Source organism: Corvus moneduloides, chromosome 7 (genome assembly GCF_009650955.1).
Source record: "Corvus moneduloides isolate bCorMon1 chromosome 7, bCorMon1.pri, whole genome shotgun sequence".
Lineage (NCBI taxonomy): Eukaryota > Metazoa > Chordata > Aves > Passeriformes > Corvidae > Corvus > Corvus moneduloides.
In genome coordinates this window covers 19,666,995-19,691,090 of record NC_045482.1, presented here as the reverse complement: position 1 = coordinate 19,691,090, position 24,096 = coordinate 19,666,995, and the positions used below count along the sequence as shown (strand labels likewise).

The 24,096-nt window shown below is 36.4% G+C and overlaps 1 protein-coding gene across 6 annotated transcripts in view; it reads left to right on the top strand.

Annotated features, from left to right (window-relative positions):
• Positions 1–24,096, top strand: part of UBR3 (ubiquitin protein ligase E3 component n-recognin 3) — a 109,319-nt gene that overhangs the window by 857 nt on the left and 84,366 nt on the right. For all 6 annotated transcript variants that reach the window (XR_004241368.1, XM_032115132.1, XM_032115131.1 and 3 more), the window contains exons 2-7: positions 13,165–13,304; positions 13,676–13,834; positions 14,850–14,993; positions 15,614–15,663; positions 18,167–18,233; positions 22,019–22,149. Coding sequence is in view for 5 of the 6 variants with exons in the window: in XM_032115132.1 (XP_031971023.1) it covers positions 13,165–13,304; positions 13,676–13,834; positions 14,850–14,993; positions 15,614–15,663; positions 18,167–18,233; positions 22,019–22,149 (691 nt within the window). In the remaining variant the exon portion in view is untranslated. The remainder of the gene's footprint in view (positions 1–13,164; positions 13,305–13,675; positions 13,835–14,849; positions 14,994–15,613; positions 15,664–18,166; positions 18,234–22,018; positions 22,150–24,096) is intronic.

Below are 24,096 nucleotides of genomic sequence, written 5' to 3'. Positions count from 1 at the left end.
GAGGCAGTACCTGTCAGCTTCCAGCTAGCAGCCTTGGCCTAACACAGCTAGCCGTGAAGTCAAAATACTTTGGGACAGCATGTGAGCAGATAAGCCAAAGTGAACAGATTGAGTAAGAGGGAGCCATTTTTGTGTGATTTCCTGGTCTGCAGTTCATTTTGCCACCTTAGCTTTAAATCAAGGAATGCAGTAACGCTTGGATGAATACAACAGGGCAGGGTTTTGTGGAAGTCAAAGGTCTTTTGTATTCTGACCTACTGGAGTAGACTGAAGTGCCTGGTAAGAAGAAGAGGAATCGGGTACCTCATTAAACCCTTCTTTGTTCCCATCTGTACTCAATGGTGAAAGGAAAGAGCAGTCAACCAGTTACTGGAGGAAGGTGATACCTAGCCAGTAAACTTCAAATTATACAGTTGAGTGTCTTTTGGAGCTCCTTGTGTGCCTATTGATTCACCAGCAAGCTAAACACTTCACTAGATAACCCTTTGGAGTGCTTGAATGAGGATTCTCTTCTGACAAGCTTTCTGGAATAGTCTGTCTTGACTGTGTTAGCCTGGGTGAGATGGTATGCTGTTGAATCATAAGTTGTGGCATACCTAGCAGAAAACACTACGAACATACAGAAATTTTAAAATATTTTCCTTGGTTCTCTTCTTGGATTTGTAAATTTAGTCTGTAATTCTGTATCACTCACTTAAGAGTGATACTCACTCATCTTAAGATTCCTTCTCTTTTTGCACTTCTACTAAGAGATGTCATTCTGCTTTTTCTGTTTCTTGAATGTTGTTGCCTTGACTCCGATTCTTTGCATCTGTAATCACTGTTCTGCTGTAGGTCTTGAGGTGGCTTCAGTTTTTGCTTCTTATGCTTTTCTCACCTTTTCTTTCTCTTGCTATTTGCCTTCATCATTTATTCATTCTTTTTTGGTGGAATCTTTTCTTATTGATAGACTTCCTCCAATGGCAGATTTTTTTCCTCCTTTTGTTTTCAGTAATCTTCAGTGGTTTCAACTGGCTACTGCTGAAGTGATTCTTTCTTTATTGGTTTTTCTTCAACCTGTGATGATTCTGCTTTCCTCAGCATCACGGAAGAGCTTCCCTGATCTTGAGAAGTAGGAAAAAAAATTAGTGCTACTTCTTCCACTGTTCATTTTGGAATAGACTTAGGGCTCCTCTTAGTGGCAAGATTTTAACAGAGTGCACACAAATTGAACTACTTTAGGCTGAATATTGTAATGACTTGTGATGCTGCTCTCATCCCAGAGTGTATAGCTTTCCCAGTTGTCTTTTCTTATTTTAAAGAGTTTTCTTCTTGAAGAAAGCTGTTTTAATAAAGAAGAAATAAAAAATGCTGTTAAATTTGCAGTGTAAACAGATGCAAACCCCAAGAGAGTAACAATCTTCGCATTTCTATGTATCCTACTTATTACCTTTAATGGTAGAATTTGAGAGTAAATTGTCTTGTGTGTGAGGTAGGTCCCTTCAGGAGTTTTGCTCACTAAAGATAAAGAATTACATATGATTGGTTCAGAAGCAGCACTCAGTGTTGAGCAGTAGATTTTCCAGTCCTCTTGGACATACAAGGAGGACAGTACATGACAGCATATGGGGTGTCTGCATTTAACATAAGGTCACTTCTGCTTATGTAGATGAGAACTGATGTTAAGCCATTGTAATTAAGTGAACTAGAAACTTTGCTTGCTGTGCAAGACAAAGTAAATTAAGCTTAAACCAATGTAAAAACGTTAATGTGTGCAAACACACAGAGAATTTTACCTGTTGAATTGCTACAATGCAGCATGTTTAGATAGTGTTTTAACTTTGTGTGTACAAATCAACTGCACAGTTAGGAAGGTAATGCTTTTCATGTTAAAGTTAGGAGGCCTTCATGGTGGACTTAGGAAACTGGAGTGTGTCTAGCCCGATATAACCTTGGCCACTACAGCCTAGGCTTCTATTAATAGCAAGGGAATCAAATGTGGAGCCTACTTACAAACTTTATCTACCATCTGTCTGCTCAGATAAAATTTTGTGTAGATGCTGTATATGAATATTGTAGTAACATTCTTTTGTGTCTGTTCTTGTTATCTGGTCTCCATATTCAGAGTTTATTTTTTTGATGCAGCTGAAGAAATACTTCTCATGAAGTCTTAGTTAACTGACCTGCTATAAAGGAAATCTCTCCAGTTTGGAACCTGGAATATCTTTTCATTGCCTTTAGGATGGCTAATGTAGATCTAGAGATGGTTTGCTCTGGAATATGAGTATGGGTGTGTATTAATCTTGTAGTACTAATTAAATATATAATTTGCTTTATATGGATACCTGAGTATTAGTTTTTTTTATTTCTTCTGTCTTTATAAAAAGAAGCTGGAATATAGCATAATAGATGGATGCTGATTTGCCTTAGGTACCTTGATTTGCTTTAGGTACCTTTTGTAATTCTCATTTGTTTTAGAAAAATCAGATTGACACATTTTTGAACCTTTTGATTTCCATGTAGATTTCAGTGGTTTTAATGTTTAAGTTAATTGCAGTTGGTTTGATCTACTAGAATGTAGTGTAGACTTTAGAAAATATTCAAGTTTGTAAGTGTAGCTGATTGTGGGAGTATTAAAAATTCTACCTGTGGCAAGGTTGAATAGGTTTTAAAATCCACGGATATGTCAGGAGGTGGAAATAGTTTGTAGTTGTCTCCCATATGGTATCTAGCTATTCGCAAATGAAATTTAGCGAGTCCTTCAGAGGTAATTAATAATGTTCTGAAGAAGGCAAAATCTTCAGTTCTGAAGCATTTTGAGTAGACATGCTCATAGTTCAAATGAGTTCATCTGTTGGATTAAAAAAAACTCCCATGCGGTTGGACAGGGGAAAATTCAGACTGGAGTGTTTTTTGGTTGGTAGATGGTCTTGTATTATAATGAAACGGATAGTTTATGAAATAAGCTTGAGGAAAGCAACATGCCTTATGGTTACTGTAAGAGTATAACTAGTCAATAATCTGTTACTGATGAGTACCGTCTTGTTTCTATGGCTGTCTTGTTCTGATTCCCCTCTAAGTCTGTAGATGATTACCTGATATAATAGAGAGCCTCAGCACTATGGCTGTTGTGTTCCACCGTGTCCTGTTTCAGAGCATGTCTCACCATGTGTTGACTTATTTGTTAAATTAATCATGTGGGAAGCAGATGTTTTAGTGCTGCATTACAGTACAACAAGAATAATACCACCATCAAGGGTTGCATATCCTGGAAGGCAAAAAGCCAGGTTAAAATTTTCGTTTAATAGGCTTTTGCAGTGATGTTGGCTGTGTATTTCTTGGTAGTTATGGCAACCAATGGCTCCACTGACATTAGAGTGTTGCCTTCTCTTATGACTTATATGAAAGGGACTAAGGTGTTACCCATTTCCACTTGCAGCTGTGGCTGTTTCTTTATCGAGTAAAAAATCCCATAGGTATAAGAAAGGTAACTCACGGATTCAGGTACCTAGCTCTAAACTTTCTGCAGTTCTGTCTTTACTGATCCCTGCTTATCTTTTCATTTAGCTCTGTGTCTTAAAGTTTGAGTCAGTGTAGGTTTCACAGAGATCCTGTCTGAGCTACATAGTAGTATCAGACTTCTCTCTCTTTTCTTGTTTTCATCATTACGTCTCTCTTGGAGACAGATGTATCTGTTGGGTCTGCCGTGATCCGCTTACAAAAAGGCTGGACTATTCTCTTTGCCTCCTCTTGCTCCCAAGTATGAGAAGTATATTCTTAGTTTCTAAACTGCTTGGTATTTTCTGCTTTAATTTATTTATAAACGGCTCTGTTTTTTTCAGTGTTTTAAAATGTTTACATCCAGTAAGGATTAGTGAATGTTTTAGTTAAATTTTGGAGGGTAGATACTTAATATTGATGACCTTGGGTATTCTGTCCGCATAAAATTCTATTCTTTCATTTTCTTTTATTCCTTTTCAGAGATGCTTCAGAGATTGGGAGCTATGGAAGATTATGTTCTATTTCTTTTGCAATCTGTAGTAAGTAAGAGTAAAGGAACTTTTTCATATTCTAGACTTGTGAAAACTTTAACAAATAGAGTAACCATAAAAAAGGAAGCTTACTCTTGAGAAAGCTATTATTACTAGTTATCTTGGGATACATTCTGTGCATGTTCATCAGGAAAGGTCTCTTTTACCTTCTTGGGTTGTAGTGCTGGGATCCACTTAAGATCAAAAAAGTCAGATCTGCTTGTGGCTGTGTTTAGGGACATACAGGCAATTATTATTTTACTGGCACCAAGTGGATTATGTGGTTATTTTATGGAGAGTCTTGCAACAGCAAATCACCTGCTTAGCATACATATAGCATGTTGCTGCTTCAAGGTTGTTTATTCCAGTGTGACTCTATCTAAACTGTCTTGTTTGACAATTACCAAGAAGTTTTCAGTTCTCCAGGACTTAGGCTAGGTTTGGTAATGCAGCCCCAAAAAGGTAAGGGTGCTCTTTTGGCGCTTTCTTCAGGAGGTTGGTGAAACAGATGCTTTATCAACAGGCTGAGAACCTACAAGTAGCCAACTTTAGTTTAGTCTGTGAGTTTTATGAAACCATGTAAAAATATGTGTTCAGGATTGTTGAGCTGGTACAAATGGTGTTTTTTAGGATCTCTGTCAGCTCCATGCAGCTTTTCTGCCTTCGAAGTCCTTTGGGCTACCAAGAAGGGACTGAAGAGAAGTCCGAGCTGTAGTGGCTGCTAGCTTAGCATGAGAGTCTGGATAAATCCATGGTCACCTATATCTGATGGATGTGACTCTGCAGAACAAGAACTCCACCATGTTCATCCACATTCAAAGTACAGCTATTCATTCCTACTGGGATTTACAATGACCACAGAATTTGAAGTTACCATGCATTTATAAATAATTGATTCCCTCTGTCCTCCTTCATGCCTCCCCCAGACATAAAGCTCGGTATAATGTATTGCTTCATAGGATTCCACAGTAACACTGAGTAGTTTACATAGAGCTTCATGTTAGGCCTTATCCTTGGAAAGCAAAAGACATTGCAGATCAACATGTTGATTAAGTCTATCATGTCATACAGTCAGCTCTCAAACCTGCCTGACTTGATTTCTTTTAAGAATGTCTCTAATTAGGACTACATCAGCCTCTTAATTAGTTGCTGAGATGTATTCCAAATAGTTAACAGGCAAGTGCTAGTTTTGTATTGCTGCCTTTAGAGCTGTGACCTGACTAGATGCATTGTTACTTTATACATGTCTGGAATAATGTATAGCTGTTTCAAAGTCATCAGTAAGATGTTGAAATATATCAATATACAGAACTATAAATATTTAGAAGCCTGAACTATTGCTGTGTTAGTTACTGAGCAAACTTAAATGATGGCTTTACCCCAAAGGTTTTGCTGATAGGGCCAGTCTGGTGTGAAGAACACAGCAGTACTGTGAAGGTTGAGCTCACAAGATATGACTGCTCTATAGCTTGTCTTGCCTGAAATTTGGCTTATTTATTGTATGACTTGTCTATTGCTTTGTAACTGGCCTTGGTATTTATTCAGTTTAAGAAGAGCTGTGTTTTGGAGGTCTCTGAAACAGTCTTGTTTAGATTTGGGCTAACCAGTGTTGATTTTCAGTTCCTTTACTTTGATCCCACCAAATTCTAAAGCTGCTTTTATACCTTTTATGGACCTATCATCTTCCCAGGATTCTAAGTTCACAGTGTCAGTGTGAAGTGTTATTTGTGTGGTACATATCTGATCTACATGGAGCTGTCAATGGATCTGTTGGCAATGGAACAAACGTGATTTTGGGAGTATGTTTAGGGAACATGTTCCTAAAGAACTGTCATCTCTTAGATCCTTCTTAATGACCATATAGGCTGATTCAGATTTCAGGCCATACTTCCTTATCACTTGTAGAATATCAGGAATTTTTTATTTTTAAAAAAGTCCTGGAATGGTATCTGACAGCTGCAGATGATTTTAAATAATAGTATCTTAGGTGCCTTCCTCTGTAGAGGATTCTGGTAGTGAGCTTTGAAAACAATTAATTTTCATTGAATTGAATTAATAGAGATACCCAAATGGCTATTACAGTATCTAGGACTAAATGAACTCTGTTGCCTTCACCAGGATGCACCTCTTTGTTTCTGCACAGTGCCTGCACTAATAATAGCTCTGGCATGACACACATAGATACTTTGTAAGAAAACTGCTAATTACTTATATAGGCACCTGTCCGTTGGAGACCTGGACTAAACTTAAGTTGATACCTATTATTAAAATTCACACATCTTACTCAAATCCTGAAGAAATGAAGGTTGTTTTTACATTTGTCTAGCACTGTGTAGTCGCTTAGAACTTTATCAGATGAAGTATTTGGGTCAAAATCCTACATGCTGTATGTTTGACCTGTTTAAATTCTCATGGGAAAATTCTGTTAGCCAGAAAATATTTTTAACTCTATTTTGAAAACTTGATTTTTGTTCTTTTGAATGGATATACTGTCCATGTACTTCTGGGTAGATAACTGATGTGACTCCAAAAGCAACTGGTCAGGGAGACTGCACATGAACTTACAATGGTTTGGGGAGATTGAGGGTGAGGCTGACATGGCTCTGATGAGGGCTCAGAACCAGATATTTTAATTGCTGATCTGCTTGTATTTCAGGTCTACTTCTGAAGTCAGCTGGTAATTCTGCTTGTGAATGCTATGTAAGACTAAGAAGGCTACAAAATCAGATTCTAAGTATTACTAAGTTAAGCATCCAGAATTAGCATATACATTATATCTTAATTCCTCTATCTTTAGGTCCATAGTTGAAGGGAAGAAAAAAAGATGATACCTTTAGACTCCATGCTGTGAAAGAATTTTGAATGTAAATATTTTTCTTGTGTGCTTTTTTCATGTTAACCTTGATGAAGATTGCTTTTAAGAGTTGAATTTGAAGTGTTCTCATCAATGCCTTCTTTAATACAGTGAAATACTAAATTTAACTGGTCCTTTAAGAAGTATGTTTCTTTTCTCAACTGAAAAGGCTGCAGTTCCTGTTGAAGACTGTATTCATACATGCAAATAGATGAATTAAGATAATTTAAAGAATCTCAATATTTCCATTAATAGCGTAACTGAAGCCCTTTTAATTTGTAAGAGCTTCACTTTACAATCTCCGTGATGTTTGAAAAAGCTGCACCAATGAGATTGAGTATTAAATTTGTAAGCTATCTAGCTGTGTGTCTGTTATTGTACAAATATATTTCAAATTCTTTGTAGATTGAGGCTTTTCAATCAAACTAGGTAAAAGTAAGTTGTACTTAGATAAAATTACAGTGCAGTAGTTTTATTCCAGAGCACCCATCCTTTCTCTAAAGAATATTTTTGCAGCAGCGGATTGTGTTACTCTCTGGAGTTGCTCTCTTGGCTATCAAAATGATCAAATTAAACAACTTTCTGGTTCCATTCAAACATAGCTCAGCTTCAGCTCTCAGAATTCCATTCCTTCTCATTCTTACTCAATTTTTCCTTGAAAAAGGCCTTATGATTAAAAAATCATAATTGCCAAATCTACTGTTTCTGATTGATAATGGGTACTTGTATACTAATGAAACTCATTGGGGTTTTGTCTACTGTACAGGATGTTCATGTCTGAGGACTAACAGAGAATAATAGAAATGCTCTGCAGAGCAGCTTTGTCTGATTTTTCTTTGAACTGGTGTGCTTCTTCACTTAATGTAGCACTGAGCACCAAGAGAGCTTCTAGTGAGTTATTGCCTTGCTGTTCTGCAAGGATTGGAATAACTTCTTAGTGTCCAATCTGTGATTTCTAGCTTCCTAATCTGACCAAACAGCTTTGTCATGAAAGCTTAAGGCCTCAAAAGATGTCCTTTAAAGGTGGGGGTTTTTTTGTTTTTCTTGAGAAGCCATTAATTACTCTGCTGTGTTTCATTGTCCTCCACTATTGACGCTATTGTCTCTACTTTGGAGATTTTTCTGGTTAGAAAAGTTAGACTGACATCTTTTCAGTTGGCTTTGTCCATAATAGCAGAAATGCAAGTATTCAGTTCCGTCTGTGAACTCTGTAGCTTGCAGTTTTTGTAAAGAGCAGAGGAGCACTCATTCCTTGGGCCTTGAAGTCAGTACCACATTGATTCACTTTCAGCAGCCTGTTTTGCAAGTGAAAGGAATTTAACTAATGAAATGTAGTTATTAGAGTGTATGGGGGAAACATGCTAAACTTGATTTTTAGGAATGGTAGGTTTATTTCTTTGCATTTCTTCAGTTACCATTGTGTTTGTTATTGTTAGGGACAGGGGATTTACATAAAACAAGGCTACAATATATCAAAGTCCTTTTTCATCAAGATAATTTTCTAATCCTGATCATGCAAGTTTTATTTTATTCTGAATTAAGATTTGGTTTGATATTTGAACTGCAAAAGCAGGGAAAAACATTTAAACACTCTGCCAGGACATAAAAAATTATGAAACAGGTTTGTAAGACTTGAGAAACAATTGTAGCACTCAAAAAGTATCTTGTATCTTCCATCTATTTTGTAGACTCAGAATGTGTAAGAATGGTATTTGTATGTTAGTTTTACAGTGGAGACAGAATACATGCTTTTTAAAAACTTTGTGTTGAATTCTTATTTATAAAACTTCATTTGAATACTTTATGAAACATTACATGATGTCAGTCATGAGGTATAGAGTATGCCATATATGTATATATGAAACGTATATTATGTTTTAAATAAGAGCTCAGTTTAGGTATGACTGCATTGAAGACTCAAGTCTTTACTTTCTTTGCTTAAGAATTGATTTCCAGCAGTTTTCATTTGGATTCTGCTGCTTGGCTCCCAGATCCCTATCCCTAAAAGCTTCTCTCAGAGTCAGGTACTCTTAGTGCTGTAGTACTATTAAGACTGTGAAATTAGGATGGTTTTTTTGGCAGTCTTATGATCCAGTTTAAAAACAAATGACTTTTAAACATGGGGAGGCAGGGGACAAAATAGAGAAAAGTGAGGGTAAAAATAGTCCATCCGTGTATGCATGAACTTATGTCAAGTTTCTGGAATGCAGCTGAAACTTGAGACACTGTAGGATGTAGTGGATGAAGGACTGATCAAATGTTCAGAAGCTGTAAAGGTGTGGTCTGGCTGGTACTGAAGGCTTTTATCAGCTGCTGTGATAACTGTGGAGTTTAAAAACTCTCCTTTGAAGTGATGGAACTACCTCCACAGTGAGCATTGTATCTACTTGTTGTGCTGGTTGGCCAGGATGGCATTTTCCTGCATGTCTTTGTTTGGGGTTTTGGTTTATTTTGTTCTCTGTGTTTTGCTCCCTGTCAAGTGAGCAAGGAAAGGGATGATGGCAAAATGATTCAGAGATTTCAGTGTGATTTCCAAGGAGACTGGTGTTTGAGAGTTGGTGGATTTAAACCAGCCCAGTGAAACTTTTTATATATTCATGTAAGTAAATAACTTCTGCTGGCTTAGCTTCTGAGCTGGTTTAACACAGGACCAATCAAGTGCTAGTGCTAGAACTAATAAGAGGGCTGAAGACAGAGTTGTGGCAGGACTGACCTAGTTTGACTAGGCTATCAAACTGTAGCCTAAAGGGAAGGAGTAATCTTGCCTGAAGTCACTTCTAAAATGCATTTCAGAAATTCACAGTAGAATTACTAAAAATGAATCTGGAAAGTTTGACATATAAGTTGTTCAGAAGCTACTAATGGTGCTTATGTTTATAACAAATGGTGTTCCTTACTCATGTACATGTCAGCAATGTTCTGCATTTCACAAATAAGATATTAATGCAGCATAAGAAATGTCAGAATTTCATTTGAAGTCATGTGGACAAGATTCTTTGTTAAACCTAAGTATTTATTTAATTAAAAGTTCACTGTTTATTCTCTCCTTTTACTAACATTACCCTTATCTTTTTATGAAGAAGTGATTTCAAGGGTAGGAAAATGCATAGAAAATCAAAACCAGAATATACTTTTGAATTGGAGAAGAATAAGGAAAAAAGATTATTGTTTTTTGTCTTCACGTGGACCTGTATTTTAGTACTTCCATGCTAGACCTTCAGATACATAGGGCTTGAATATTTCTGTCTATTGAATTGTCATTCTCACTGATACACTCATTCTTAAACATCATTCTAGTATAGTAGTAAAAATATCTACAATGAAGAGTATATAGTACAAGAAATATGAGCTGCTAAAAGAGTGAATAAGAACTACAGGCCTGTTGGAAGAAGTATTTTGCAATGTTGAAATCAAGTTAGAAATCTTACATCAAGGTGATCTGTCAGTTACCTAGTCAGTCTTCCTCTCCGTCATTATTTTTGAGCTTCTTCAGAAAAAATGTAATTCTTGTCTAGATTATATCCATCTTTCATTGCCCCCTGTTAGGGATTTCTACCTGCTGCAAGTGGTGGATTTCTGAAGCTTGATGGTACCAGGAGAGATCTGGGAAACATTCCTTTTTGTTGCCTATTAAAGCCTATTTTGATAGTCTCAGAAGTGTTTTGAAATGTACATTTATGTAGATGTACAGTTCTTTAGCTGGTGCTGTGGTAAGGAAGTTCTTTCAGAAGTGTATAAGGAACTGACTACGGAATAGCTTTGGCTGCTGTTTGTCCAGTAACCATGTAACCCATTGAGAAGTTTGTCCAGGTGTCTCTTACGGCTTGTATGAAATCTCAGCTTGGGGTTCAGTCTCTTCTTTAGTTAAAACAGCTGTTGTCCTGACTCTGAAGACCTCCCAAGTCATTGTCAGGCATTTTTATTAATATTTCTAGAAGAATTGTATAACACTGCAATAGAACTCTGGACTGTACTACTTAAATACTGTAGCATTTGAACCATAAATACAGAGTATGGTGCCTCTTGTAAAATTATGTTGGTATTCCTTCTTTAAGGTTTAGGCCCTGGTATCTAGAAATTGTTTCCTGTTTGAACCTGCTGTGGTTTGTGCATGGAACAGTGAAAGAACTTTTCCTTACAGGGAATTGAATTTGGATTCTTTATTGGTCTTCCAAGATCCATGTTAACATAGCAATAAAAACACACTTTATAATTCAATAGTGCTTTCTTGAGAATCTCAAGACAAGACATATTCATAACTTTCATTTTCAGGATATGTAAAATTTGGGATCATTAATCCATTAAACCCTGAGATTAGCACAGTTGGTTAGAGCATGGTGTTAGTAATGCCAGAGTCATGGGTTCGGTTCCCATATGTGCCATTCACTTTAGAGTTGGACTTGATGATCCTTCTAGGTCCCTCCTAACTCATTTTGTGATTCTGTCGTGATGGATTCAGAACTGGCATGTTGGCACAGGCTTCAGGGGGAGTAGAGCTTATTTTCTGTGGAAGGAAGCCTTGTGCTTAGTAGAAGCTGGGATTCAAAATGAATTTACCTGTGTGTTTTGTTACAGTGGCTTCCTTAGCTTGCAATCATAACCAGAGAAAACATCTTTTGATAGAATGGAAAATATATGGGGGGGTAGGGAGGTGGTGGGCTGTAAAAGATTTTAGAACACACTGCATAGTAATTCCTTTCTTTTGTGTCTTTTAGGTCTTTATTTACTTTTGATCCCTTCTTATAAGGACAGTGGTGAAAGGGAAACCAATTACTTTTAAAATATGAAGTATCATCTTTCAGCATAGATGAAGCCACATTTGTGGTTTATAGCAGTTCATGTTTCTGTATCTGGAAAAGATAAAAGTGGATGACCAAAGAGAAGTGAATGACTTTTACAAGCTCCTTTGAATTCCCTGCAGTTGCAAATTGTGCTGTTTATTCGTACTTGAACAAGGAACATGGAATGACTTTTCTTAACTTCTGTGAATGTAGTATGAGAAGTGGGAGGCAAAAGTAAACAGTATTTATTTGCACATTATTAACAGAAAGTTGTCAGTCATCACATAGCTCTTTCTGTCAGGCCCTTTCCCTCCCAGGGATATATTGGTTGTATATACAAATTGCAGATCGACTGGCTAATACTGTCCTTCTATACCTTTTCTTAATAAAAAGTCTCATTTCTAATGTGTAAAAGCAGAGGAGATGCTCTTAATCTTTAATCTTGTGAATTTGCTAGCCATTGTTGTGAATTGCCATTTTAACTGTTGGACTTTAATCCTCTTTTTTTATTTTTGGCTTTTTTTCTTGATTCAGATACTTGCTTTGTGGCTTTCTTCTATTTCCTTCTTCTCTTGAAGGTGATTCTTCAATGGTCCTCAAAGAAGAAAGGCTTAAGTTTTAGAAAGTAGGAGGCTGCTTCTGGAAACTATGGCATAAATTTGGAAAACAATTTTCACATTGAAACAAAGCTGTATTTTTTTCTGAATTTTTGTGTTGAAAAATTATTGGTAAAATCTAGTGAATCTTTCCAGTAAAGTTTATTCTTGTGTGGTATATTTTTAGACTATTCTTTGTTACTGTTGTTTTTGATGTGGGTAAATAACTCTTTGATGTTGGTATATGTCCTTTCTAAAAATAGCTTGGGAGCTGAAAAGTATTCAGTGTCTCTTGAGTCAGGCTCATGTTAAGTGAGTGGGAAATCATTCTGTCTGCTCTAATGGGGTTTGGCTCAACGTCATATCACTGTGCGTTAGCCAAGCCTCAGCTACTACCATGCAGGAATTTTCCAAAGAATAAATGTTTTCTTTTCTTTTTAAATGAAACTATTTTGTACGGATTTTGTTAATCTTAGTTGCCGTACATTTGAAATACACACTGATCCTGCAAAGTCTTGTGCCTTTCTAGGTTGTTTTTATTGTCAAAAGGCATTTTAAAAAGTCGTTGTCTGAATGAGGACTTGAAAAAATCAGTCCAACCTCTGATTATGCCACAGAAAGGAGAGGAAAGTTAATGTTCTTCTAATTGTTCAATGGAAGATGCATCTGATATGTATGGGGAAGCTGGGATGTTAGATATGTGAACTTTGAGCAGCAGAAAAAAAATTGGCACCTTTATAATTCTCTGGCCTCAGAATCAGAATGGGCTTGAATATAGTAGCTGGAATTTCAGAATACCATTTCTGTACCACCTTTAATGTAAAAGCATATACTCTCTGAAAAATGGAAAAAGTAATGGTATTCTTAGTATATGTTGACACTGCTGAGCTCTGCTTGGCTAACATTTTTCTCATCTGTTACAGGTTTTGTAAAAGACACCGTATTAAATCAAATTCAAATGTTCCATGTGTCCCGAAAGACTTGTTGATGATGTCAGAATTAGTTCTTCCACAGTTCATCTTTAGTCTGATTCAGCACTTAAGAGAGGGATATAATGAGCCTGGTATGTTTTGAATTTGCATGTACCTAGCATATCTTACCATGCTGTTATCTCTTGCTTTGCAGTCTATGAAGACACAGTACATGTATGCTATCCATAGTTTGTCATTGTGTTTTGTGCCTCTCTTCCTAACAAAATTACAGCCTGACTAGGTGTCGGCATGCTTAAGTATGTTTTAAGGGTTACCTAGCATTGTGCTGAGCTCCTCCAGAAAATGAAATCGGGTATAGTTTGAAATTTGTATGTGTGAGCTTTAGAGCATTATGAATATAAAAATTATTTTCGTTTGTGGTGGTCGTAACTGTTCTGCTTGTGATGGTCTTAGGTAAATTGTATTACATCTACACCAAAAGTTGTTCTATTGTGGTTTTCAGCTCTTGATCTGCCATCAGAGAAAGACCTTCATAAAATCCTCCAGGTTTTGGAGCCTCATGTTTCCTTCCTAGAAGACTTGACCAAAATGGGAGGTGCAATGAGATCAGTTCTTACCCAGGTTTTAACTAGCCAGCAGTTCTACAAAGATCTTAGCTCTGGTATGTTTGTGTTATTTCTAATAATTAAATTTTCAAACTGTGAAGAATTAAGGGCATAAGTTTTGTTTATAACTTCAGTTTCTTCATGTTTTTATTTGGCATCTCAAAACACAGAAAAAATCCTTATTTTTAAGGATATTATGTTGATAGGAAGGTGAGCTTCAGGAGTGACTAGAAACATTTGTTATTAAGACCCGTGAGAGCAAACATCTGATCTGTGTCCCAAATAAATGTATAAAGAACATCCTTTCAGAAAAGCTTTTATAAGAAACCCATTCTCTTCAAAGTGACATGGACATGGTGATGTGAAACAAGTACTTCCAAGTTAGGCATAACAAGGTTATTCAAACTTATTTTGGGATCTGCTCTCACAGAGGTTCCTGGAGGAGTCCTGAATGGCAAAAGGCCATTGTCTGTCCTGCATTTCTGTGCAAAGCCTTTTTCATCTTTTTTTCTTAAACATTACCCCCTGCTTCTTTATTTATTCCATCTTGTACCAAATCACAATGAATCTGAAAATGTTGGCCAGTCACAACTAACCCCAAATCCCTAGCATAAATTAGCTCCATGTTATTTTCTTGTGATTAAGAGTCCTTTGCATAGATACAGAGCAAACGGTAATTACTGTAGTTTTAAGTTGCCATAACTGGCTTGGGCAGCAGCTAGTTAAAGAACAGGCAATCTCCAAATCTTTATTTGAAAGGAGAAACACTTAGTAAAGTTGCCTCAGGTACAGTTCTCTTTATTCTTTCCTTCCTTTTTCTCTCCTGTTATAATATTTGAATGGGAGTAATTTAATTACTTCTCTTTCCTATATGTGATGGATTTCCTGATACAGAAATATGGAAAGGAAATTGAAAGTAAGACATGCTTATCTGCACTCTTGGAATGGAGAATAAGTGTTATTAAATTAAAACATTGTGGACCATTTTTTAGATTGCTTGCATAGAGTATGAAGTATACGAGCCAAGGAGCTGCTTTTGTGGTTTAATACTGTTTTATGTATGTATTCAAGGTGTTGGAGAGAATACATGTGCAAAGAAAAGTCATGAGAAGTACCTCATTGCTTTGAAAGGCTCTGGACTGGCATTTCCTGAGGATAAAATTGCGTGTGGTATGCAGGAACAAGGAGCTGGAACTAGCACATTATCTGTTCAAGGTTTGTGCAGAAAAATATTTTAAGAGAAGACTTGATTACTGATGGGTTTTATATGAACTGCTTTAGGTTTATTTTTAAAAAAAAGCTAATCTTAATGAAACGTAGGGAATTACCTGTAATTTATTGCACTACCATACTGCAGGACTCTTACTTCTATCAGCAAAGCTAAACATGTTAACTTTCTGTTGCTGATCTGCTAAGCACCATTTTTCCAGTCATAATATTAGTGGAATTTGAGTAGGCAAGATGAAATTGCTCATAGTGGAATTTTGCCACTGCAATGAAGTGATTATCAATCCTCAGCACCTCTTCTTATAAAGATTCTGTAGATTTTTTTTTTTTTTGATCACTGAAGTCCATCAGGGTTTTTTTTCAATTTCTGAAAGAACGCTCCTTTGTTAACGCAGTGCATTGAAGTTCTACAAAGGAATGTACTTGCAAATCTCTGATTTTGTATTGCTTAGAAATCTTACTCTTAATTTCTCAGTTAACTGCTGTGTATCTTTTAAAGTAAATTAATGTAGTGTTCCATCTCATACTGGCTCATTAAGTATCTTAAAATACAGTCTTTTCAGTATAAGACTTATGAAAAGAATCTCTGAACTTCTTTATTTCAAAAGGTTTGACAGGTGCTACGGCAACATCGGGACAAGGGGATTCTTCAGATGAGGTGAGACTTTTTAAAGACTGTAATGAACTGCGACAGAATATCAAAGGGAGAGAATGCTTGCAGCCAAATCCCACAAAACTTCAGTCTTCTATCTGCCATACGTTATCCCCATTTTAGTAATTAGGAATAATGGAGGTTTAAAGGAACAGATCTCATGCCTTTGATTTGGTAGGGACCTCTTGAAATAACTTCTTGGTTTTTGCTAATGCTGTTCCAGTTTAATTTATGTATGTAATGGAGAAGAAACCTGTGTAGGTATTCCAGAAGTCACTATCAAGTAAATTGGACTTGATTAAAACAAACTTAGAGCATGTAATGCTGTGAGTGGTGTTAGCAGGTTTTGGCACTTGAGAATCCAGCTGAACTGGTGATAGCAGCAATGAGAATTTCTTTGTAGATAAATTCCCATGTGTAGACTTGACCTTACTTACCAAACACATGGAGTGGGAGTAGAAAGGAGAGAATCTCATTTTAGGTTGAGCTTTAATAAATAAGTGGAATTTAATGAGGAAAGTTAAATTCTGGTAGAGTAACGTTATCAATTTATTCTCATCTTTTTTCCTCAATTTTTTAAAACCTAATTTCAATCAGTAAGCCTTAGCAGACGCTCTGGTAGGGTAACATAACAAACTTTAAATAATGTAAAGAGTTATCCAATATAAAAACTTTTATTCCTCAGTGTGGCAAAAGTGTTCATGGACTGTGTTTTATTTGATTCCTTGGAACATAAAATCTTCTTAAATTGCTGGACAGGTTTAGAGCGGGCCTTTTTTCTCCTTTTGCAGAAAGGAAAACATGAGAAATAACAGCCATCCTTCAGATTAGTTTTTTGCTTGGAACCATCTACTACTGTAGAAGTAAAACTAAATACTGAACTCTGCAAAACCTTTCAAGGCGTTTAGTTCCCTGCAGAAGCACTGCTCTGATTTGTAGTCTATGTAAATTTTGTAATCTAGTGTTCCAACTGTGAAACAATGCTACTAATTAGATCTTGGTAAGAAAGAACATTTTTAACCTTTCTAGATTAATTTTAAATACCGGAGGAAGAAAATCCAGTTAAAAGTGTACTTTTGCCACATTTCTAAATTATAACATAATATTACTCTGCTCTAAGAGAATATAATAAGGTATTAAAAAAAACCTGTAAAAGCCCTTTGTAGCTCACATGGGAGTACAGCGGAGAGGAACATTTTTCTAATAGGCATTTCATCTATCCACCTGCACAGTCTATTTTGACTTTTGAGTGAAAGGAGTGGACTTCCTTTTCAGTAATTCGCGTTTGTCAAGCAGATCATGATTAAGAAAAAGATTACAAAATAAAAAATTAACTTTCTTCACTGATGCATTTTTCAGAGAAAGAAACTTAAAGTGCAGGGTCCTGCAGTTCATAGTAATATCCCAGGAAGTCTGATTTTTTTCTTGAGAATACTTGTCCCCTCTGATAGGGGACTGGGCAGTGGCAACATCCTGAGAAGTTACTGACTCATTCCTGATTGAAGTACCAAAGTACCCTTGGATAGGAAAAATCAGACCTTTCATTTACACCATTCTTGTGGTCAGTCCTTAGATTTAAAGTATGAACAATCTTCTTCCTCAAGGCAGAATAGTAATTTCTTGAGATTCAGGTTCTTTATCATTCCAGAGAAGTTTTGAAGTAAAACATGGCTTTTGCTTAGGGGAGAAGGATACTGATTGCTTCTTTTTAATCTGCATTAATTTTATCTCTTTTGATTAGTTCCAGTAAGAATCTTTATTTCTAGTTTCATTAGAACTGCCCGTGTTGGTAAAGATCCATGCAACATTTAATATACTCCTGTAATGTCACATTTTTTTTAACATCCAGTGTTAGATTTTGTGAAGTGGTGGTGAAAAAGTTTTTAACCTGTATTACATTTTGGAACCTTTGCTGTTTAGTTTGTGGATTGCCTTGAAGGCTTCAGATGACAAGTGCCTGTGTAAAATGTTTCCATTATTCTGTAGGGAACAAGCAGTTAGAATTGGCCTCTTGAAAGCGTCAAAAATACTTTGTTCTTACATCAAAAGTTTATATTGATTAGAACGTATCTAGCTAATTGTATGTGTTGCCAACTTTGATATACAATATGTTGGTTGATATTTTTTTCTCTGAAACAAAACTCTACAAAGTGGATAAGGTAAAATCTTAGACATGCAAAGGTTAGAAATTTTGTAGTGTTAAACTTTTGTAGCAATCAGTTTTAGACAACAAAGCAAGTAAAGTTACAAAATTAATGAAATAAATGTGGATGATAGTGTTGCCTATAGAGGGAAAAAAGGCAATTAAAAAAATTATGTTTTTCTCTAAAGAGTTGCGCACCGTACGTGGTTCCTGTAAACAGTAAAAATATTTTTCTTGTAAGAATATATTGAAGGCTTCTCTGATTTAGTTTGGTAGTTAAACCAGAATTTTTAGAGCATACCATCTCTTGGCAATAAGATTCTAAGTATACGATAATCAATTATTAAAACTCTTCCCCTACCCCAGGAGGACCAGGATGGTAGCCAAGGTGTGGGAAAGCGCAAGAGGGTGAAGCTAAGCAGCACCACCAAAGGTATTTATAAAATACTGATCTCAGGTTATCATGTTTGCTTTATGTCTGTCTTAAAAATATCCAGGGATACTCAATTCACTTCCCGAGCACTGTAGTGCTGCATGTGACAGGTATTAAACATAGCAAAGTCTAAAAAGGAATAGCAAGTGAAAATGTGTTAATTGGCAAGTTAGATTTCCCTTGAGTGAGTACCACTGTCTGGGGCTCTGTTTGACCATTTTGACACTTCTGTGTTGTAAGCTGACCTCCAAAAATTCATTCAGTTTTCACTGTGTGGCTATCAAGGCTGCAAATATTGCTTTACGAAACAAGTGTTTGATGTAGTTGTTCTTAACAAATTTTTTTGATTGTGCCACTGTATGATTGTGTTTTCAACCAGGCAAGAATGGTTCTCTGGTTCTGGTTGGTCTTTCTGTACTGTTTGAGTAATGTTTAAGATAAAATACGTGAATGAAGTTTCCCCTGAAACCACTCCACTATTTTCCTAGCTTGAAATTAGTCCCTTGTGCAGTTTCTAGTCCAACATGAGCAGCACTCACATTGAGGTCAGGGCAAGTTTTCATTCAAGAATAACCGTAGGCTAGAGACAAGGTAGTTCTATCTTGTGTTTAACATGTTTTTGTGCTAAAAAAGTGTTTAATAATATTTAAATGCTATTGTTAAATAAAGAAGACCTTTTTGGTTGTGTTTTTTTTAATATGAATACAAGGAGACTGACGTAGGAAAAACAAAGAATTACAGGCCTTGAGAAAAGAATGTTTGGGTAGAAAAATTGTGGTGAAAGTTGAAATAAAATTTCTGGAAGGTCTCTGGAGTGAAGGTTTGGAGCTTGAGTTTTAAATGCAAAGGTTCATGAATCAACAAAATAGTGTGATGTCGTGAGGAGTATGGGAAAGTAAGATTGATTGATTGTTTCTAGTGTTTTCAGAAGGAAGAAGAGATGAGGAAGCTGAAAAAGCAGAGAACTAAATGTTTTGGCAACAGTATTGTTTAGGAATGATCTTAAAAATGGTATGAGAAAGATTGTGGTGAAGAATAATAATGTGGAAGAGGCAGTAGTTTTGGAGAAATGCAGGAGATGTAGAGACATCCAAGGAAAGATCTCTTACTTGGATATAGAAGGCTGTTAGCTTGTCTAAAAGATGAGTTAGTCAGGTAACACAAGAAAAAAATGCTGTTGTTCTGATGCATAATAACTAATTAGGGAGCGAGACGTGGAGGAAGCCCAGATTTAGAGAGCTGCCTGATCAGAACACCAGTATCAGCAGTGGCATTTCAGGAAAAGTGATACTTGAATTCAACATTTCATTTTCCCCCAGGGTAGTCTTCCCCCTCTGAGGCATCCCAACATGGACTGTGGTCATGATGTTAGCTCCTAATATCTGCCCCAGAGGAGGGAGTCTGCCAATGGGGGAGGGGTAAGTGTCTGTTTTTATTAAATATCGAATCCTTTTCTGAAGTTTTCAGTATTCCTATTTTATGTCCAATAGGGTATAAAATAAGAGTATGAAAAGAAAATTTTGGAAAACTGAGTCTTGAATAAAAACAGATTTACCTCTTCCGTATAAGCAGACTCCCATCCTAGCTCTTCGGTGGCACTGTCTTCATCCAGGGTTATTTATATACTGGGGATATCTTGGAATGCTAAGTCTCATATTCCAGAGAGATATTTACAACACTCTGAGGTCTTCTGTGGCACTAAGAAAGAATAAAATGTTTTTTTAAAGGAAGTACAGTTTTTATGTTGAGGTTCTCTCATACAGGTATGGGACTGAGTACTGAGAAATTTTTTTTTTTTTAACTCTGTTTTAAAACCTCATCCTGCATCCATCTGAAATACCAGATGTTTAAGGCAATTTTAAACCCAGAGGCACTTTTTTTTTAAAGAAATTTAAAATCTAGCGATGCTTTTCAGAAGAGTGGGAACATTAGTCCCGGTGTTCTTGACACATTTTCCAAGTTTGGTAAGAGCACTCTGCCTACTTAAATTATATAGCAGGTGTAAGTGGATATGTATTGTTCTGTCCCTGCCTGAAACTGCTGCATAAAGTACTGGATATGCACTGTTCAGCTGTGATATATGTCAGAATGCTGCACATCAGTGACAGATACAGTGTTGTGTCACTTGTCTCCATGCCTGGTGTTCTCACTCAGAGAAGCATTTGGCATGTACCGAAACTTGTGCTCTCTGTTCTGTGGACAGAGGACTTCAGTCTTGCACGGTTACTAAGCTTTCATGGGCAGTCAAATCACACGTGCAATTTCATAACAAGAAAAGAACATAAATGAGCATCATATGTTTGTTGCAGTAGGTGATGTGTAATACCTTACAAAATAGTTTAATATTAATTAATATTACAAAATATTATAATATTTTAATATCTTTCATGATTCTGTGAAGGTAATGTTTTTATATCAATCCTTGTAGAATATATTGAATAAAACATATTCTTGCTTTTTTTGTGGCTTGCTAGAGTCTTGAGGAGAATCCTAAAATTTAAGTCTGGGCAAATTGGTTACTTGCCTGGGGAACTCTGACATTTGGTAATGGTGGAAAATGGATGTAATTCCTGCTTAGGAAGAGCACAAATGCCTATCTTGCTTAGAATAGACACAAAGCTACCCAGTGCAGTCTCTAAAGATGTCACACTTCAGTGAAGATGTGAGTCCTCAAGGCCAGACAATGTTCAGTGCAAATGTTTTTGGATGTGTGCTGGTGGGAGCACTTCATACACTCGTATTGGAATATGTGATTTTGTGTGGAGTTACATATCCTCAGGTGTAGTTGATTTCTAGGTATAGAGAAGTAGTAGTATTACTACTTTCTTCTTTAGTCCTCATATGTTACTGGAGTGAACACCACATGTTGTAGTTGTAAAGCATAAATAACCTCTTGAAAAATGATGATGACTTTATATTTTAGTATTTTTAAAAACAGAGTTAATATGATTTATGCTCTGTCAAGTGATAGTTTCATGAACAGCTTATTCTAGCAAAGGTCAGTTGGCAGCTTTGCAGTCAGGAAACTGATCTGCTTGAAAACACAGCTGACAAAATGGAAAGATCCTCTGTAGGTCCCCCACAGGGATCTACTGTCAGCATGAGTAAAGGGGCAGAGTGAATGGACAGGAGTTGAAAGGGGAAAGATGAGACTGTCTCTCCTGCTACCATCAGGAGCAAGTGCCTCCTGATTATCTGGTTATGGTAATTTTTATATGAAAAAACCCCAACAAACAACTTAGTGGTTGGTCAAGCGGTGTATATATTGCTTTGAAAGTAAGAATAAAGGATACACTATTACTTCTATTTATTTTGTTTAGAGCTTTGTAAAGTGTTGTTTAGATAATAGAATTCATCACTTAATCATAAATTGTATTTTGTTGTTTTGATATTTTAACTTCAGTTAAGTAGTGCTCTACATTGTTCCCCCTGGTTAAATGGTTGTGTAAACATTGTGCAATTTGCTGTGATGCATTATAATCAGTGCAGCTATTACAGTGAGGTGATATGATTCAATGCAATCAATGAAGATTGGACTCTGGTAGAATCGTACTGAAAACTTTCACTAGCTTCTCTGGGAGGTCTTTTTATAGTTATAGGCCCTGACACTGTGCAGTGTTAGTCATGTTCATTTGCCCAGTGTTTAAAAAGAAATTATTTACAGAATGCACTAAGATGTTCTTAAATTTTTGTTCCTGAATTTTTATGAGTGCAACTGCACTATCAGTGTTCTTAGTTTTAATATGTATTGCATTACACATGCCCTGCTTCAACCTTTTATGCAGATCAGTCTATCATGGATGTTTTGAAGCATAAATGTTTTCTAGAAGAATTATTATTTTGGACAATAAAATACGAGTTTCCACAGAAGATGGTGACTTTCTTACTCAACATGCTACCAGATCAAGATTATAAGGTACTTGGCCTTACTTCATTCAAACCTAAGTATCTTTTCTTATTCACATACTTAGTGTATATTATGCCTTGCATGACACCGTGTATGCTTATGTTTGAAATAAGCAGTAAAAGAATGAAGGTTTTTTTACCTTGGTGTTGAGTGTTTTGTTAGAAGTTCTAAAGTGTTTAGTATTTGAAAAGCAATATGGACAGAACAAGATGGATAAATCTGGAGCAGCACTATTAATTCTGATTCCATGGTTTATTTTTCTTTTTGTCTGTTAGTGCATATTTGCATGTGTTGGATTTTGTTTTATTTTACTTTGTAAATTGTTTTTTATCACTTAAAACACGTGGATCAGCAGTGTATGATTCTGTAGCGTGGTTTGACTAGTGTATAATTGCAGTGACTTCGCTCCTGTTTCAATTATTGTAGTAGGCAGTGGTTTCTCCGTACAGGCCATTACAGTGTGAGTGTTCTTGCTGCAGCTATGCCCTAGGTGATTTTGGCAGCCTTCCAGGTGCTTCCTTACAGAGTTTTGCAGTTGTCCATACCAAGTATCTCCTGGCCTGGAGTTGTGGAGACTGGATGTCATCTTCCTGTTTTAAATCTTGGTGTGCAGCCAGGTTTGGTTGTTTGCTCCACATGTTCCCAAGACCTAGTGTACATAGCAATCAGGCTTAACATTTTGCTCTGATCATGTCATGCCCTTGAGCCATGCAAATATTTTGGACCTTCTCAATCCCTGCTGGGAGGCAAAGATCAAGAAATTCTGAAGTCCAGGCATGCAGATTTCTTCAGAAATGTCTGTTTATAATGGGACGACTCTGTATTTGTGCCCCCTTAAAACCTTGCTGTGTCAAAACAAAGGACATGAAGATAACTTGCAAGGAAGAAAAAGATAAGATATGGGCCTTCAGCACCACTGTGTCAATGTCAAGACACCCTTTTGATTTGGGATGCCCGCATAGATTCGTCTTGGTCTTAGATTCAGCTAATACATGAGGAGACATTAGGACTTCTTAACTGATGACCCATTGCTATGAAGCTTGGATTCTTCATGATATTTGGACACCCACATGGACATCCAGTTCTCCTGATCCATTGCCAGCTAAATTCCTGCCTGTAAAAACACCCAGCTGGTAGCAGCATGCAGAAGAAGCTGGTAAGTGTTGCTGTGTTTCCCTTTTTACTGTACCGTGTAATAACAATAGCTTCTAATGATTGTGGGATCTTTCTTCCTTTGACAATGAGCCACAGTCTTCAGTGACTTTCTTTGTTCTGTTCATTGTCTTTCTTCACTCAGAATGGAGATCATGGAATATTTGGTCTCTCTACTGATTGCCACCTTTAACTGGAAATAGTCCATTTTCTATCCACCCATACTACATGCTCAGATTAAAAGGTTTTTTATAAACTTTGTTTGGGGGTTTTGTTACCAATTTCATATTGTTTTTCATTAAACAGTTAATTCCTATGTTAAAGCTTTATTAGAAGCACAAATACCAAGTATTTGAAATTTTTTTAGAATCTATGTTTAATTGCTGTGATTGTCTAAATGGCATTTTTAAGTAGTGAGGAAACTCAGAGCAGGAAATGTGTCACACAGCAGTACTAGGGAGGCAGTAGACTATGTTTTTTGCAAGATACCTATGCTTTGTTGCAAAACTGTCAGTGCTGCATGAATTTTAAACATGTTTATGAGGCTTGTGGTTAATTTACAAGGAGTGGCTCTGCCTTTTACGTGTAAAAGAGAGAACATAACATTTTGGGATGAATTAGAAGAATGTTTTATCGTATATGCTTCCATTTAGCTTTTTTGAAAGAAAAGCTTGTTTGCTGATTAATCGTATTGCATTCTCAAACAACAGGAATACCTTTAGGGATATAAACTGTTCCAACTGATCATTCAGCTTTCTGCTACTTTCTCTCATCCCATCTGCACCACATGTACTGTTCTAATTT